Raw genomic sequence first — 18,557 nt, 5'->3', positions numbered from 1 at the left:
TTAGTCTCAAGATCAAGCTGAATGGCATTACTGTAGCTCTCCTAGGCGACCACTTCCCCTACACTTCAAAGATGGACCGCACAGGAGTGGCGTAGACATTATTAGTCTTTTCTGGGGCAGATCCCAGACTTAATCCTTTAAATGAGCTGAATTGTGTCTCTCCAAAATTCATATTTGAAGTCCTAGCCCCCAGTACCTCAGAATGTAACTCCATTTAGAGACAGGGTCTTTAGAGAAATAGCCAAGTTAAAATGAGGTCATTAGCGAACCCCTAATCTAATATGGCCAATATTCTTGTAAAAAGGGGAAATTTGGACAGACGTGCATAGAGGAAGACAACACGAAGAGACGTACGAAATGTCCTGGAGAGGTCGGGCACGGTGGCTCACCCCTGGAATCCCAGCATGTTGGGAGGCTGAGGTGGGAGGATCGTTTGAACCCAGGAGTTTGAGAGCAGCCTGAGCAACATAGCAAGACCCCATCTCTATTTAAAACTGTTAAAAAAAAAAAAAAAAAAAAAAAGGCCCGGGCGCAGTGGCTCACACCTGTAATCCCAGCACTTTGGGAGGCCGGGGCAGGTAGATCACAAGGTCAAGAGATCAAGACCATTCTGGCCAACATGGTCAAAGCCTGTATCTACTAAAAATACAAAAAATTAGCCTGGTGTGGTGGCACACCTGTAATCCCAGCTACTCGGGAGGCTGTGACAGGAGAATCGCTTGAACCCAGGAGGTGGAGGTTGCAGTGAGCCGAGATCGTGCCACTGCACTCCAGCCTGGCGACAGAACAAGACTCTGTCTCAAAATAAAATAAAATAAATTTTAAATTGAGAAGAACCAATAAAATAAAGAAAGAAAAAGAAAATAGATAATGTCACAGAGAAAATGCCCATCTACAAACCAAGGAGAAAGGCCTGGAGCGGATCCCTTCCTCACAGTCCTCAGAAGGCATCAGCATCAACGCTCCCAACACCTGGGCTTTGTCTCCAGAACTGTGAGGCAATACATTTCTGTAGTTCCGGTCACCCAATTTGTGGAACTTTGCTATGGCAGCTGAAAAAACGTGACTGCACCACCTCACGCAGGGTAGTCATACTCAGCCCGTTCTCACAGCACCTGCCCCCACTTCCTGCGCCAAGGGGCCGGATCCTGGGTCTGGGAAATGATTTACAGCCCAATCAAGGAGTATTTGTTAGAAACTGAGTTTCTTTCTCTAGCTTTCACTTTTTCTTTGATGTGAAAGCTTCAGGGCTCTATAATTAGAATCCCTCATTTGTTCTCATGAATTAGATGTTGTCTCTTTGAGAAGGTAGTAATTACTCACAGGATTTTTAAATGTATCCCTATATGTTTTAAATGTTGCTGTATTTAGCATGGCTTGTGAATGTCAATAAGAAATAACATTTACGAGAAAGAACAGCAGATTCCTTGTTTTGAGTTTCCACTGGAGCAAAGCTGAAGAAAATGCCAAAATAATATGTAAATATTAATATGCCATATGTAAGGCTTCTTGGAATTTTATTTTCGGAGCTGTCAACACAATTCACCCTCTTCCGTTGTTATTCCTGGGTGTTGATGATTTTTAATAGACTCCACTCCGAATTCCATTATATCGGGTATCTTCCCAGTGGACTCTAACTCTTCAACGTTATTTCTTTGTTTGCAGGAAATTTTGATTGGGTAGGGAATGATTTCACCCAGAATGCTGGCACGGGCCTTGTTATCAACCAGGCAGATGTGAGGAACAACAGAAGCATCATTAAGCAACTTAAAGGCGTGTTCGAAAGGGACTGGTATTCACCGTATGCCAAAACCTTACAGCCAACCAAGCAGCCGAACTGCTCCAGCCTGTTCAAACTCAAACCCCCCTCCAACAAAACTACCACAGACGATGCAGGTAGGAAGGAGGCCTGGAGCGTATAACGGGAAGGAACAGACTGATACAGCAGCTCGGCATTTCTTATTTATACATAAAGGACTGGAAGAGAGAAAACACTTTAATATGTCTTTTTTTTTAGGGAAAAAGCACACTTATAAAAATATTCTCTGAATGACACATAATACCTATCTAACAATATCTTAGCGTCATGTACACTAAAATTAAGACTTTTGTATTTATTACCTCTGACAGAGAATGTCATTCTGGCGTAGAAGTTAGTTTTTACGTTTGCATACAAATTTTAAGACTTCGATTCCTGTTCCTTTCTAGTTTTAGAACTTTTTCTGCTGACCCACCTGGTCAGTTGCTAGGAAGCTTAGCATGAGGTGAGCTCTTTAACACCATTCTGAGAACTGCTGATTTAGAGAGGAAGATGAGGATTTTGCCTTGGAGAAGAGATTGATAAGACCAAGTGTTTATCCTTGCAAATCATCTCCAAGACCTATACAGTCAGCGAAGCATGAACAGCTTACATCTCATGCCAGCCTTCAACACCCTTGAAAAAGATTCTTTTGGGTCTTACTTATTTTCCTCTTACACCATAGGTTTTATTTGGTATCATTTTCTCTTCTCACAAAATGTTCCTATTATACAGCATTTTCTGTATTCACTTCAACATTACCTCTAACTCTGATAATATCTTTTGAAAACATATGAATTTCTCAGAATGGCTGCAAAGTGGAGATAGCAGTCTTTCATTTTCACCTTTCAATAGCATCTCTTTTTCCCTACCGAATTGGTATTTTAAAAGAACCACAGTCAGCAATATGTATCCTTTCTCCTGAGCTCAGAAAAATTATGTAGCCACCTGCTAATATCCAGCAAGCTATCAAGTCTGCATTTTGAGAATAAAGTAGTTTTTCACATTCTTGTTTAGTTTATGGTATTATAAAGGAATGATCTCTATGCGCCAGTGGATTTTAATTTCCTTAGAATCATTATGCTGTTAAGAGTATGCCAGCAAACATTTATAGAGCTATTTAATATACCTGCTATTTAATATACCAAATGCTTTTCAGAGAAATGCAATTTAAATAACCGTGCTTAACATATTTTACTAAGAAACAGAAATATTGAATTATTGTTCTATAACATAATTGTGTGTTGTTGTTTTATATCTATACAATACATACCCCTGTATTAATGGAAACCACTGCTACATGAGGGAGAGGCATAGCCTCTTCAGAGCCCAGGGCAGGTGGCTGGAATGTCCAGTTCCAATGCTGTTCCTGACTCTGTGACTCAAAGCAGAGGTTCTCAGTTCTCGGCCTTGGGCTTCTCTTGGTAACGTAGATGGCAGTCCTCACCTACCTCGCAAGGATGTTGTCACGGTAGGAAATATTTATAACTCGTTTTGAAATCAAATGAACCTATATAAATGCTAAGCATTATAATGTATAATCTTTTTCTTGAAATAATCTTTGTCCTATCTTGATAGAATCAGTACCAGGTCCTCCCTGAGAATCCGCAAAGGAAAACAGATCCACAGTTTCCAGTGGCAGATGTGGATGAAAAGAACACAGCACCACAAAAACCCTGGTGGAGATCTGGATTGTTGCCATTTCAGTGGGACATCATGTTGAGTCACTTTGGCATCAATAACATTAACACAAAACTAGACATTGTGCTAGGGACTGTTCTTCAGGACCAGAATACACACGTGTTTTCAGAGCAAGGAGACACTCAACTATTCTTTTTTGTTTCTAGAGATCTGATTTCTTTTTTTTTTTTTTTTTTTTTTAAGACAGAGTCTTGCTCTGTCCCCAGGCTGGAGGGCAGTGGCGCAATCTCGGCACACTGCAACCTCCGCCTCCTGGGTTCAAGCGATTCTCCTGCCTCAGCCTCCCGAGTAGCTGGGATTACAGGCACCCACCACCATGCCTGGCTAATTTTTGTATTTTTAGTAGAGACAGGGTTTCACTGTGCTGACCAGGATGGTCTCGATCTCCTGACCTTGTGATCCACTGCTTTAGCCTACCAAAGTACTGGGATTACAAGCATGAGCCACCACATCCGGGGAGACAATTTCTAAATGTCACAAAAGTGATGGAGGAGCCTATGAATCTTATCCAATGGATTTTCTTAATCTAGAATGGCGAATATGGGTTATCCAGTGATCACATAATTTCCCTTCTTGTTATTTGCAGGTATTGCTTCCATAGACAGTTAACCAGTTGGTCAAGAGAACTGGAAGGAAGCTGTAGTTTTAAGGGTAGCATGTTTTTATGACTAATTGGGAGATTCTCACTGAAATTCCTCACCAAGAATAGCCAGCCCATAAGACTCTAAATATTTACCAAGACACAATCCATGTTTGAGTTGAGAGTTATCCTGCCAGTAATCCTCATTAAGTAAACATTGCTTTGGTGATGATTTAAAAAAAAAAAAAAAAAGGAGGCTGGGTGCAATGGCTCATGCCTGTAATCTCAGCACTTTGGGAGACCAAGGCAGGAGGATTGCTTGAGGCCAGGAGTTTGAGACCAGCCTGGGTAGCACAGCAAGACCCTGCCTCTAAAATAATATAAAGGAAAGAAGGAAGCAGAGTAGGGGTGGAAACAAACAAACCTATCAAGTTCACACTCAGACAAACAGAAGCAACCTGGGTTGGTTTTCAAAAGGTTATCTAAAGGGAGAAAAGAAAAAAAAACCTAAAACTTCCTTGTTAGTTTTCAAATTGTCTCCGGGAGTATTCATCCAAGCCATGGGACACTCATAGGCTTGGTGTCATGGGGCTCCTTCACTGTCACTATCTGTATGTGCTGAGAGGAGAGGATGTCATCCTTTACAGAATGACCATCATTGCCATTTCCTTTTGAGGCCTGGCAAAATGGTACCACCAGGAGCTGTGTCCCAGGCTCTTCTGCCAAGCAGGCAACAAGATGCCTCCCAGACACAGTGAGTCCCTTATCAGGGGGTCTGGGCAGTGGTGTTGACTCCATGGGGCCACACTGTCCTTTTGTGGCAGCCAGGAAAGTGACCCCCATACCAAGAGTGTCAGAAACGGGTTCATGTCTCCCAAGAGAACATTTCATTCCACAGAACTTTTTCTTTCATTTGGATGCTTGATCTACCCCTCTAGAGATGGCTTTCCTTTCTTTTAAGCCTTGTGTCTGTGCTAAACAACTGTCCACTTCCATTCCTCCCACCCCCAAGTATTCCAGGAATTACTTTTCAGGAAGAAAAGAATGCAGAACAAAACAGAAAACACTTTAAGTTGACACTATCTGGTGGCTGTCCATGCCAGAAATTACGAGGAGCAGGGTGACTACTCCCCATAAACATTCCTGGATTTATTTCCCAAGAGGCAAAAAGGAAAACAAATGCAATTTGAGGCTGTATTTTGGATTTTTGTACCATTAACACTGACTTAGTGCCTTATTTATCCTCCAGCACAGATTTTAAACAATGATTTATTCTATGGGAACACGTCTGCCTCCTGTGGAATTCAAGATGACCTTCCAATGGGCCTACCAGTTGAAAACTTCTATTTGAGCATTGACAGTGTTTATGCTGCCTGTTCTCTTCCCAAACCCCATCACCTTTATCCCCCCCAAATCAAATCGTTGCACACACCATCAGAGATCAATACTGTAGACTTCCATTGCTCTGTCACTGGCCTCTAGCCTATCAAATAATTGAATCACAGCTTATCCAACTATTGGAGAGGAAGTGGGATACTGTGAGATTACATCCACACTCTGTTAACAACAAGCTTTAGGTACCTGAACCTGATAGAAACAAGGAATGCTTGTTTCAAGTGCCTCGATGAAGCTGGGATTGACAGCAGCTCATTTCCCACCAGCCTGTGGCTGTACTCAGTGACTCTGATTCATTCTGTTTGTTTTTAGGAACTTTTATTGAACTAAATTCCTGGGGAGAGTCGGGGGAAAGACCATAAGAATTTCCTGATAAGATCAGAGCCAGGTCCATCTGTCTCAGGAATCCTGTCCAACAATTCACTTTTTTTTTTTTTTATTTCATATGTATGACCACTGGTGTGTGTTTCTGTGTCCAAAATTCCTTCCATTATTTTTAACTTTAGGAATGTAAAAGGCTGCCATTACTTGCATATAACAGTCATCTCCTGTAATGAAAGATACTTTGTTATAGGTTATTCAAACTCAGTCCTTACAAACAGCCCTATATATTGTTGACAAATGTTTCATTTTTTTTTTATTTTTCTGTACTTACTCCCAATGAACTGGTGTGCTTTATTATACACCTTTTAAAGGAGAAATTAATATAACTTCCATTTGGCCCAAGGTAAATTAGATAAATTAACCTATTTGCAACACTTTTTCATTTGTTATGAATTAGCCTCTTTCCTTTTCCTTTTATATATTGTTAACAAAATATCCTCTTACCATTTTCACCTTATTGACTTAAATTGGAGGAGGTTTTTTAATAGCCCTGACACCAACCCCAGTTCACAGCCTATCTTTCTCATTTGAGAGAATTTCCATCTTTGGCTGGATGATGAAGAAGATACTGCTTTTTACGGTGACTTGGTGGGTATTCTTCAGAAGTTTCTTGAAACTGTAAAAATGAAATTTTCTTATTTTTGACCCATTAGCAGCCTTGTACTTACAGAGTTCTAAAACTTCACTGGCCATTTATGTTTCTTTTGGCAATCTGACAAAAAAGAAAGTGATATTTAATAGACTATTACACATTTTATTTTGCTGTGTTCAACTGCTGAACTTCTGATTCTGTTACAAAGGTATCTTGAATTTTTAATGTTTCTTTATGTAAATAGGATAAACTTGTACTGCACATGTCTATATTATTAACCTTAAGGTCCCTTAATAAATTGGTTTGATAAAGGGTTGAATTTGGGAGAATCATTAAAATTCTCAAAACTTTTGTGTAACCAGATGCTCAGTTTTTTCAGAAGTAAATATTAGATGGCTTTTTCCATGCTGTGAGATGAGGCATTTCTTTTTCCCCTCCAGCTGATCTCAGAAACAACCCAGTCTCTCCTCAGTAACCAAGCTGTACTGTGGTAAATGATGAAGGTAGAGGTGACTGGTCCAGTAGGCCCACTGTTTTGTATATACGCACAAGGAGGCATCTTTGAAACATTCTTCCTATCTCTTTCTCTTAAAAAAACGAAAAGTTTAGGCCAGGTGTGGTGGCTCACGCCTGTAATCCAAGCACTTTGGAGGCCAAGGCGGGCGGATCACCTGAGGTCGGGAGTTCAAGACCAGCCTGACCAACATGGTGAAACCCCATCTTTTAAAAAATAAATAAATAAAAATTTAAAAAAAGAAAGTTCATGTCCAATAAATGTTGATTCTGAGCAAATAAATTATCTTTTAGTGAAAAAAGAAACAATCATAGAGACCCCACTAGAGAGCCCAGTGTCTGCTCAACAAACCCATATTGAATCTCAGGCTTAGAGCACACCTTCACAGCCATCTCAACCAGCTTACCCCAACATGTAAATTTCCTTCCCATTTGGGCACTTGTAAGTTGACAGAGCATCAGGATGGCTGATTGGAACAGGTTGTCAACTTCTCACCTTGAGTCTAAGGCGCCAGACTCAAGGTGAGAAGTTGACAACCTACTCAAGCCAAACAATTTGGAGTGCTTCACATAGTGCCTTTCTCACTATCATTATTTATTTATGTTACTTTATTTATTATTTATTTATTTGTTATTTATCCTGTGTGCCCCACACAGATAAAATTTTGTTGATTTACTAAAGTAACTTGGATTTGAGGCAGTCTTCTCTCTGACAGGATATGCACACCATGTAACAAGGTGGGTACTCTTTTTATAAAGAGAATGAATCTGAGAAGATCACTTTAAGAAAAAAACTATCGCCGGGTGCGGTGGCTCACGCCTGTAATCCCAGCACTTTGGGAGGCCGAGGTGGGTGGATCACAAGGTCAGGAGATCGAGACCATCCTGGTCAACATGGTGAAACCCCATCTCTACTAAAAACACAAAAATCAGCTGGGCATGGTGGCGCGTGCCTTTAATCCCAGCTACTCAGGAGGCTGAGGCAGGAGAATTGCCTGAACCCAGGAGGTGGAGGTTGCAGTGAGCCGAGATCGCGCCATTGCACTCCAGCCTGGGTAACAAGAGCGAAACTTCGTCTCAAAAAAAAAAAAAAAAAAAAACTATCATTTGAGAGGTTAGCAAAGGCTTATGAAGTGAACTTTTAGCCTGCAGTACTCAATAGTAATCTGATTTTGTCAGCAGTTTCTGAATCCTGCAGTTTTGTGGTTTTCTTAAAAATTGGACAGTTTGATGAGAGATACTCATGTACAAGGAGTCCAGTTCAATCATATTAAAGGTGAAGATTATTTGTGATTTTTTTATTAGAGATAATGTAGTAAGGAGAAAAGATCTTTTATGAAGTGGATGTCCGGCTCTCAAACCCATTCCTTCTGGCTCTAATGTTAAAAAATTATTCCTAGGCCGGGCGCGGTGGCTCACGCCTGTAATCCTAACACTTTGGGAGGCCGAGGCGGGTGGATCACGAGGTCAAGAGATCGAGACCATCCTGGTCAAGATGGTGAAACCCTGTCTCTACTAAAAATACAAAAAATTAGCTGGGCATGGTGGCGCGTGCCTGTAATCCCAGCTACTCAGGAGGCTGAGGCAGGAGAATTGCCTGAACCCAGGAGGCGGAGGTTGCAGTGAGCCGAGATTGTGCCATTGCACTCCAGCCTGGGTAACAAGAGTGAAACTCCATCTCAAAAAAAAAAAAAAAAAAAAAAAAATTAGTCCTTTATGGACTCTCCTATTTCCCATAGGTGGAAAATTCTGAAGAACAGTTGAGACATTCTGAGCCCCTTGCAAGACATAAACACAGATGGTTTCTAATTTAGAGTATTCCCACACAAATGCACAAGAATCTTGGAAATACGACCTCAATTCCCAGGATTAAGAATGTTGAAATTCTGTGTTACTTTCCAATATAAATGGAGGATGAAGATCTTTAAAGACAACTCAAAGTATGGTCCAATAACATTCAAATCAGAATGTAATCTATAATTTCACTTCTTATTACTTAAAAGTCAAGATTAGCTGCTTTTTTAAAAGGTGTGAGTTATTAAAGGCAACATCCTAAAAAATGTAATAAAAAGAAGGCAACACCATATTTTCAGCAAAGTTATGGTACTGATAGAGCACTTTGAAAATCCTCTGTGGGAAAGTGTCACTGAGAAACAAAGGCTGTTTTGTCCCCAGTGATGAAGCTACGTCTTATGATTCATATTTCATAGGTGGATATATAGTTTTCCTGGTATCCTGGAGAGACCCTACATCCATAGCTCCTGCAAGAGCAAAACCATGTGTTCTACCATGTGAGCTCTCTACACTGGCCACAGCTGATTGTACCAAGGTTCAGTACCTGACCCAAAAGAGGAGTCTAATTAAATCATACTAAACTCCCAACCTCAGGTGATCTGCTTGCCTCAACCTCCCAAAGTGCTGGGATTACAGGTGGAGCCACCGCACTGAACCCAAGAAATGAAAGTGTACCCAGCAGTAGTATTCTCGTTTGATGGTAACTGGCCCAACCAACCACAGCCCTCTTTCAGAGAGTTTGAATACCAGAGGCAGAAAGTAAATGAGGAACAGGAAGAGCAGCTGAAGTAGACACAGTCACCGACCGTAGCGGTGTTCCTGAGAGCAGTGACGGCAGTTACCTCTGCAGTCAAGACAACTTGAGTTCTTGTTGATTCACTATTTCTGCTTTTAGGTTACTGGAGAAATACTTGATTCCTGAACAATGAGTCTGGACTTTGTAGTTACTGGGTTGCCTTTTTTCTTCCTTTCTTTCTTGTGTATTGACATAAATAAATTCACATGAACTGAAGTAACCTGACCGTGTGTCTGTTCTTTGAAACCTGGAAGGGTCTAACTAACACAGTAAAGTGAAAGCTATCCTCATTTTTAAGTAGCTTGGAAGGAAAAGAGGAAAGAAAGAAAAAAAAAAACACTGAGCAAGGTAAGGCGGCTCACACCTGTCATCCCAGCACTTTGGGAGGTCAAGGCAGGTGGACTACCTGAGGTCGGGAGTTTGAGGCCAGCCTGACCAACATGGAGAAACCTCATCTCTACAGTACTGCAACCCCAGTACTGTCCTCCCCTCAGGAGGGTGATGGTCACTGCAGAGCAGCTTCTGTAAGCACTGCCTTATTTCCCTTCCTGGATATTCTTTCCTCTTTTCAGACCCCCCTCCTCTTTCTCTTCTATGAAAGTGGGGTGTATGCGGACCAGGGACATGTGCAGAGAGAAAGGAACTCTCTGGCCTCTTGGTTGTCTTTTGTCCCCTTCCCTCTCACTTCTGTCCAAACTCAAATAAAGCTCAGGGAAACCAAGAACGCTAATCCTCATAGGCCACTGAAGTGTGATCCAGCAAATGTTAGCCCCATTCTTCCAGTGCTTATAGTACCCTGAGTTAAGAAGGATATAGCCAAACATGGTGATGTGTACCTGTAGTCCCAGCTACTCAGGAGGCTGAGGCTGGAGGGTCACTTGAGCCCGGGGGTTGAAGGCTGTGGTGCACTGTGAATATGCTTGTGATGCCACAGCCCTCCAGCTCAGCTAACAACAGTGAGACTCCATTTCTAAAACAAAGAAGGATGTTGCTTCAGAGTGTTGACCTAAAAGCAATGTCTCCTCTGAAAAGAAATGAGTACAGAACATGTTGTTTATTCTTTCCCAGCATGTCCTCTCTAAATCCTGTGGTGTCAACCCCAAGTCCTGGGTTGAGTACAAAGACTGAAAAAGTGTGTGATGCTCCCCTCCCTGTGTCCATGTGTTCTCATTGTTCAACACCAGCCTATGGGTGAGAACATGAGGTGTTTGATTTTCTACTCTTGTGTCAGTTTGCTGACAATGATGGTTTCCAGGTTCATTCATGTCCCTACAAAGGACACGAACTCATTGTTTTTTTATGGCTGCTTAGTATTCCATGGTGCATATGTGCCACATTTTCCCTGTCCAGTCTATCATCGATGGGCATTTGGGTTGGTTCCAAGTCTTTGCTATTGTAAACAGTGCTTCAATGAACATACATATGCATGTGTCCTTATAATAGAACAACTTATAATCCTTTGGGTATATACCCAGTAATGGGATTGCTAGGTCAAATGGAATTTCTATTTCTAGGTCCTTGAGGAATTGCTACACTGTCTTCCACAATGGTTGAACTAATTTACACTTCCACCAACAGCGTAAGGGACAGTGGGGGTAGGGAGTTGGAGAGGGATAACATCGGGAGAAATGCCAGATGTGAGTGATGGAGATGGAGGCAGCAAACCACATTGCCATGTATGTACCTATGCAACAATCCTGCATGTTCTTCACATGTACCCCAGAACCAAAAATGTAATTATATATATATATATATATATATATATATATATATATGTACATGGACTATCACTGGTGATTAGGGAAAGGCAAATCAAAACCACCATCTCACACCAGTTAGAATGGCAATCATTAAAAAGTCAGGAAACAACAGATGCTAGGGAGGATGCGGAGAAATGGAACACTTTTACACTGTTGATGGAAGTATAAATTAGTTCAGCCATTGTGGAAGACAGTGTGGTGATTCCTCAAGGACCTAGAACAAGAAATACCATTTGACCCAGCAATCGCATTACTGGGTATATACCCAAAGGATTGTAAAACATTCTATCATAAAGACACACATGCACACGTATGTTTATTGCAGCACTATTCACAAAGCAGATACCTGGAACCCACCCAAATGCCCATCAAAACTAGACTGGATAAAGAAAATGTGGCACATATATGCCATAGAATACTATGCAGCCATGAAAAGAATGAGTTCATGTCCTTTGCAGGGATGTGAATTAATCTGGAAACCATCATTCTCAGTAAACTAACACAGGAACAGAAAACCAACACATGTTCTCACTTATAAGTGGGAGTTGAACAATGAGAACACATGGACACAGGGAGGGGAACATCACACACTGGGGCCTGTCGGGACATGCAGCAAGGGGAGAGAGAGCATTAGGACAAATATCTAATGCATTTGGGGCTTAAAACCTAGATGATGGGTCGGGCGTGGTGGCTCAAGCCTGTAATCCCAGCACTTTGGGAGGCCGAGGCGGGTGGATCACGAGGTCAAGAGATCGAGACCATCCTGGTCAACATGGTGAAACCCCATCTCTACTAAAAGTACAAAAAAAAAAAATCAGCTGGGCATGGTGGCGCGTGCCTGTAATCCCAGCTACTCAGGAGGCTGAGGCAGGAGAATTGCCTGAACCCAGGAGGCGGAAGTTGCGGTGAGCCAAGATCGCGCCATTGCACTCCAGCCTGGGTAACAAGAGCGAAACTCCGTCTCAAAAAAAAAAAAAAAAAAACCTAGATGATGGGTTGATAGGAGCAGCAAACCACCATGGCACGTGTGTACCTATGTAACAAACCTGCAGGTTCTGCATGTGCATTCCAGAACTTAAAGTAAAAGAAAAAAGAAAAAGTGCCAGGATTTAGCTACAGAGGATGCTTAGATATAAAACTATAAAGGAAACTTTTCCCAGGTGAAAGAGATTCCCTGGAAAATTACAGAGAGACACTTTAGGTATGCAAATGAATTCAAAATAAGGAAGAGAGAAAACAAAATAGCTTTACCATATTTCTAATACCTAACTTATAGTCAAGATTTCCCCCACACTGAAATATCTTGTTGAAAATTTATGTGCTTTCCTTATAAGTATGAAATATTTTAATATGACAAACATTTATACGAATGCTGAAGTGATACATGTAGTTTAATATGACTTTGAAATGCTGTATTTCTGTTAGCTTTGTTTTTTTAAAAAATGCTAGATTTTTACACTATGACAATCTATGACACTATTTTTATGTTCATGCAGGAACTGGGTCAGTATCCTCACACTTTATTTTAATAACCTACTATATAATAACTGCTAAAATCTGTTACTGGATACGTTCTGATGAAAATTATTTTAGAAATGTATTTCAAGAAAATGATTTCTATTTGCTTCTTTGAGAGGGAATTAAAGATGTTCTTATTATAGCAATGCTTCTATAATAAAAAGTAATGTGACATCTAGCTCTTCTCTTGCAACAGATCCTACTGGAAACAACTTTTCCAAAGTGAGCATATATGTCAAAGTAACCATAACAGTGAAATGAGGGAGATACTTGGCCCAGGGAGGTGGCTCACTCCTGTAATCCCAGCATTTTGGGAGGCCCAGGCGAGCAGATCACCTAAGGTCAGGAGTTCGAGATCAGCCTGGCCAACATGGTGAAACTTCGTCTCTACTAAAAACACAAAACTTAGCCAGGCTGGTGGCGGGTACCTGTAATCCCAGATACTTAGGAGGTTGAGGCATGAGAATTGCTTGAACCCAGGAGGTTGAGGTTGCCCTGAGCTGATATGGCACCACTGCACTCCAGTCTGGCAGACAAAGTGAGACTTCGTCTCAAAAACAGTGATAGTCACAATAAACCCCCTTTTTCCTAAATTAAAAAAAAGGCACAGTAATCAAAACAGTGTAGTATTTGTGAAGAAACAGACAAAACCATCAATGAAACAGAATAGAGAGCTCAGAAATACAGCCACATAAATATAGTTACCTGTTCTTTAAAAAGGAGCAAAGGCAGAACAGCGGAGAACAGATTGTCTTTTCAGCAAATGGTGCTGAGATAACTGAACGATCACGTGCAAAAGAAAAAAAAAAAGAATCCAGACACAGACCTTACATTCTTCATAAAAATTTACTCAAAATGGATAATAGGCCAAATTGTAAAAGACAAAACTATAAAAATCCTAGAAGATAATATAAGAGAAAGATGGCCTTGGTGTTTGGTAACGACTTTTTAGACACAATACCAAAATCATCATTCATAAAAGAACTGATAAGCCACACTTTATTAAATCAAAATGTTTGCTTTATGACACTGTCAAGAGAATGAAAAGACAAGTCATAGACTAGAGAAAATATTTGCAAAAGAACATCTGGTAAAGGAATGTCATCCAAAGTATACAAAAAACTCTGAAAACTCAACAATAAGAAAGCAGACAGGTGGGGCATGCTGGCTCACGCCTGTAATCCCAGCGCTTTGGGAGACTGAGGTGGGCAGATCACTTGAGGCAATTAGTTTGAGACCAGCCTGGCCAAATTGGTGAAAGCCCATTTCTACTAAAAATACAAAAATTAGCCGGGGGGTGGGGGGTGTGCACCTGAAATCCCAGCTACTTGGGAGGCTGAGGCACGAGAACTGCTTGAACCCGAAAGGCAGAGGTTGCAGTGAGCCTAGATTACACCACTGCACTCCAGCCTAAGCAACAAAATGAGACTGTCTCCGTCTCAAAAAAGAAGTCAGACAAGCCAACTGAAAAATGGTGTTGTTACTTTTCGGAAAAAGGAAACCTCAATAAACACCTCACCAAAGAAGATATACAGGTAGCAAATACGCCTCTGAAAAAATACTCCATGTGACATCTCCTCGGAGAAATGCAGTTTAAAACAACAACGAGTTACCACTACGCATCTGTTAAACTGACCAAAATCTGAACACTGGCAACACCAAATACTGACAAGAATACGGGACAGCAGGAACGGTCTCATTCATTGTTGGTGGGAGTACAAAATGGTTCAGCTACTTTGGAAGACAGCTTGGCTGTTTCTTAGAAAACCAGGTATATTCTTACCCTAGGATCCAGCAATTGCACTCTTTGGTGTTTACCCAAAGGAGCTGAAGTCTTATGTCCACACAACACCCTGCACACGGATGTTTATAGCAGCTTTGTTCATAATTGCCAAAACTTGGAAACAACTGAGATGGTTTTCAGTACATGAATGAAAAAACAAACGACAGTACACTCAGTACTAAAAATAAAAGAGTTACACAGTGGTAAAAGACATGGAAAAGTCTTTTTTTTTTTTCGAGGCAGAGTTTCACTCTTGTCACCCATAGAGAAATCTTAAACTTACAAAGTGAAATAAACCAATCTGAAAACGCTGTATACTGTATGATTCCCACTCTATGACATTCTGCAAAGAGAAAAACTACGGAAACAGTGAAAAGATCAGTCGTTGCCATGGATTGAGGGCAGAGAAGGATGAATCGGCCAAGCACAGAGGATGTTTAGGGCATTGAAACTACTCTGTATGGCCGGGCGCAGTGGCTCAAACCTGTAATCCCAGCACTTTGGGAGGCCAAGGCGGGTGGATCACGAGGTCAAGAGATCGAGACCAACCTGGTCAACATGGTGAAACCCCGTCTCTACTAAAAATACAAAAAATTAGCTGGGCATGGTGGCACGTGCCTGTAATCCCAGCTACTCAGGAGGCTGAGGCAGGAGAATTGCCTGAACCCAGGAGGCGGAGGTTGCGGTGAGCCGAGATCACGCCATTGCACTCCAGCCTGGGTAACAAGAGCGAAACTCCGTCTCAAAAAAAAAAGAAAAGAAACTACTCTATGTAATACCATCATGCTAGGTACATGTCATTATATGCTTGTTAAAAACCCGTGGAACGTACACCACCAAGAGTGAACCGTAATGTGGACTTTAGAGGATGACGACGTGTGAGTGCAGGTTCATGAGTTGTGACAAATGCAGTACTCTGGTGGGGCACTTTGATGATGGGGGAGATTATGCCTCCGTGGGCAGGAAATCTATGGGGAATCTCTGTGTCTTCCGCTCAATATTGCTGTAAGCCTAAATTTGTTCTAAAAGATAAAGTATATTTTAAAAAGTAAAAGGCACTGTGCTAAGAGATCTTCAGATATGGTCTGGACACAAATGTGGCAGGAAGCTGACACACTATGACAGAGACAACATCATAAGGAGATCCTTGTTACTCAGTGCGTGGAGTGTAGACCTGGGGACTTGTTAGAAATAAAGAAACTCAGGCTTCACCCCAGGCTACTAAATCAGAAATTTGTGTGTCAGCTGGGTGCAGTGGCTCAGCCCTATAATCCCAGCACTTTGGAAGACCACAGGTGGGCGGATCACCTAAGGTCAGGAGTTCAAGACCAGCTTGGCCAACATGGCAAACCCCCATCTCTACTAAAAATACAAAAATTAGCTGGGTGTTGTGGTGGGATCATGTGGTCCCAGCTACTTGGGAGGCTGAGGCAGGAGAATCATTTGAACCTCAGAGGCGGAGGTTGCAGTGAGCCGAGATTACACCATTGTACTCTAGCCTGGGCGACAGAGTGAGACTCTGTCTCAAAAAAAGAGAAATCCATGTTTAAACATCCCCAGGTGTAACAAATGTTACAGTTGGAGAAATAGCACTGTGAATGAATGCTCTTTAAAATTCCCAAACCTAGAATTTTGTGTGTGGATGGAAAAGAAACTAGAAAAAGAGATTTGGATTAAATCAGAAGAAACGGTGGGGGATCTTCGACTCATTTTTCCTGCCATGCTATGATCAGATTCTAAATTACTTTCCATTTGCATATCAGTGGGACTCTGCCATTAACATAAAAAAATTGCATTCTAATAAACAGTTTCCATGAACTTATTTATCTCCCAGATGACCTGCTTGTGATTCTCTGGAAAGCCTGATAGGAGGACGTTCTATTTCTCAAGGATACAGATATTGATTGGACATTCAAAGTCGCTCCACTAACAGGTTTCACTATCACTCATGGCTGAAAAACGCATTCGTATCTGAAAGAACCCACATCAAACTGTCATCATTGTGTACCTCTGAAAGCTGAGAATACAAAAGACAGAGAAGGGAAGAACATTTATTTTTCATATGCACCTTTGTATTATTTGGCTTATTAGGCCAAGTATATATGATACCTGTCCCCACCACTTCCCTACTCCTTAAAAAACAAAAGCCCCACACCTGTAGGAGGCTAGTTAAAGAGAAGAAAGTGGCCAGGCGCGGTGGCTCACGCCTGTAATCCCAGCACTTTGGGAGGCCGAGGTGGGCAAATTATGAGGTCAAGAGATCGAGACCATCCTGGCCAGCGTGGTGAAACCCCATCTCTACAAAACACACAAAGTTAGTCAGGCATAGTGGGACACACAGAGAGTCAGTCAGCTACTCAGGAGGCTGAGGAAGGAGAATTGCTAGAACCTGGGAGGTGGGAGGTGGCAGTGAGCTGAGATTCTGCCATTGCACTCCAGCCTGGAGTCAAACAGAGGGAGTATGACTCCAACTCTAAAAAGAGAGAGACAGACAGAGAGAGAGAGAGAGAGAGAGAGAGAGAGAGAGAGAGAGAGAGAGCAGCCACTCTTCTCCTGTGGCTTTTTGCATGGCATTCTCCATCATCAGCAACCTAAATTATTATTAGCTATGCTCATGGAAGATGTTTATCTCCACTGCTTAATGGTGTGCAACAGCTGTATACTTAGAGTGACTAGAAGACAAATGAGAAAAGAAAGCCTGGTTGTCAGATATGACAAATTCCCACAAGGAATGCCTTTGCCTGTCCGTCACCTCTACTGGTTTGGGGTTTGCTACGTGGCATGCGTGTAGGAAAGGGCATGTCTGCTTTGCTGTATGTGCTACAGAAGGTTGAGTCTCCTAAGCACATTAATATTCAAGACTAGAGAAAAGAAGCCTAAAAATATCACTGCAACACATTTTACGTCTTGTAAGATATTTTCACATAGTTTGTCTCAATTGTTCTCATAGCAATCTACAGTACATATTTACAGGCAGATATTACTGTTAGCATTAGCCTTACCATTTTCCTTTTTAAGACCAAGTTAATTAAGAGGAAGAATGTGGGAATTTTTTTTATAACACTATTCACTCTTGTGTAAATTATATCCAAAAATATTCAGGTGTGAGACAATAAAAAATGATCTTACAATTTATCTCACTACAGAACAATTCCATGGTATCAAGCATAGAATAAATGCTTGGCTGGGCATGGTGGCTCATGCCTATAATCCCAGAACTTTGGGAGGCTAGGGTGGGTGGATCACTTGACGCCAGGAGTTTGAGACCAGTGTGGGCAACACAGCAAGATCCCTTCTTTACAAACAACATCAACAAAAATTGCTACTCTCAACTAAGCACATGCATATGTCAGACACTGCGTAGGTATTATTGCCAATCTTTACCAGCAAGGTGGCCATTATTATCCCCATTTTATTTTATTTTTATTTTTTGAGATTGAGTCTTGCTCTGTCGCCCAGCCTGGTGTGCAGTGGTACAATCTTGACTCACTGCAACCTTCACCTCCTGGGTTCAAGCAATTCTCCTGCCTCAACCTCCTGAGTACTGGGATTACAGGTGCCTGCCACCATGCCCAACTAATTTTTGTGTTTTTAGTAGAGTTCATACTGAACTCCTATCCTCATGATCCACCTGCCTTGGCCTCCCAAAGTGCTGGGATTCTGTAATCCAGCGCATGAGCCACCGTGCCTGGCCTTATTATCCCCATTTTAGAGATGAAGAAAGTGAGACTCAGAGTGGTTCAACACAGTGCCCATGGTTACAATTTGCAATGCTGAATGCAAATCCAGCTTTAACTTCCAGGCCCAAGCTTTGTCCCCTGAAACACAGCTTCCCACCATGAATCCTCTCACTGCTAGAAGGATCTGGCATTGCAGGAGGAAACATCTGTCCTACCTGCTATTTCATCCCCGTCCCGGCTTCAGTGAGATTGAACTATTTCCA

The 18,557-nt window shown here is 41.7% G+C and overlaps 1 protein-coding gene across 5 annotated transcripts in view; it reads left to right on the top strand.

The window, feature by feature from the left end:
- Window positions 1-11,267, top strand: part of PLD5 (phospholipase D family member 5) — a 369,722-nt gene extending 358,455 nt beyond the window's left edge. For all 5 annotated transcript variants that reach the window (XM_074385400.1, XM_003935333.4, XM_074385401.1 and 2 more), the window contains one exon: window positions 1,666-11,267. In XM_074385400.1, the coding sequence (XP_074241501.1) occupies window positions 1,666-1,922 (257 nt within the window). In that variant the 3' untranslated portion in view covers window positions 1,923-11,267. The remainder of the gene's footprint in view (window positions 1-1,665) is intronic.
- Window positions 11,268-18,557: the final 7,290 nt, after the last annotated feature.

The sequence above is a fragment of the Saimiri boliviensis genome, chromosome 14 (assembly GCF_048565385.1).
Source record: "Saimiri boliviensis isolate mSaiBol1 chromosome 14, mSaiBol1.pri, whole genome shotgun sequence".
Taxonomy (NCBI): Eukaryota; Metazoa; Chordata; class Mammalia; order Primates; family Cebidae; genus Saimiri; species Saimiri boliviensis.
The sequence above is the reverse complement of the archived record's forward strand: the minus strand, read 5'-3'. Positions and strand labels throughout refer to the sequence as shown.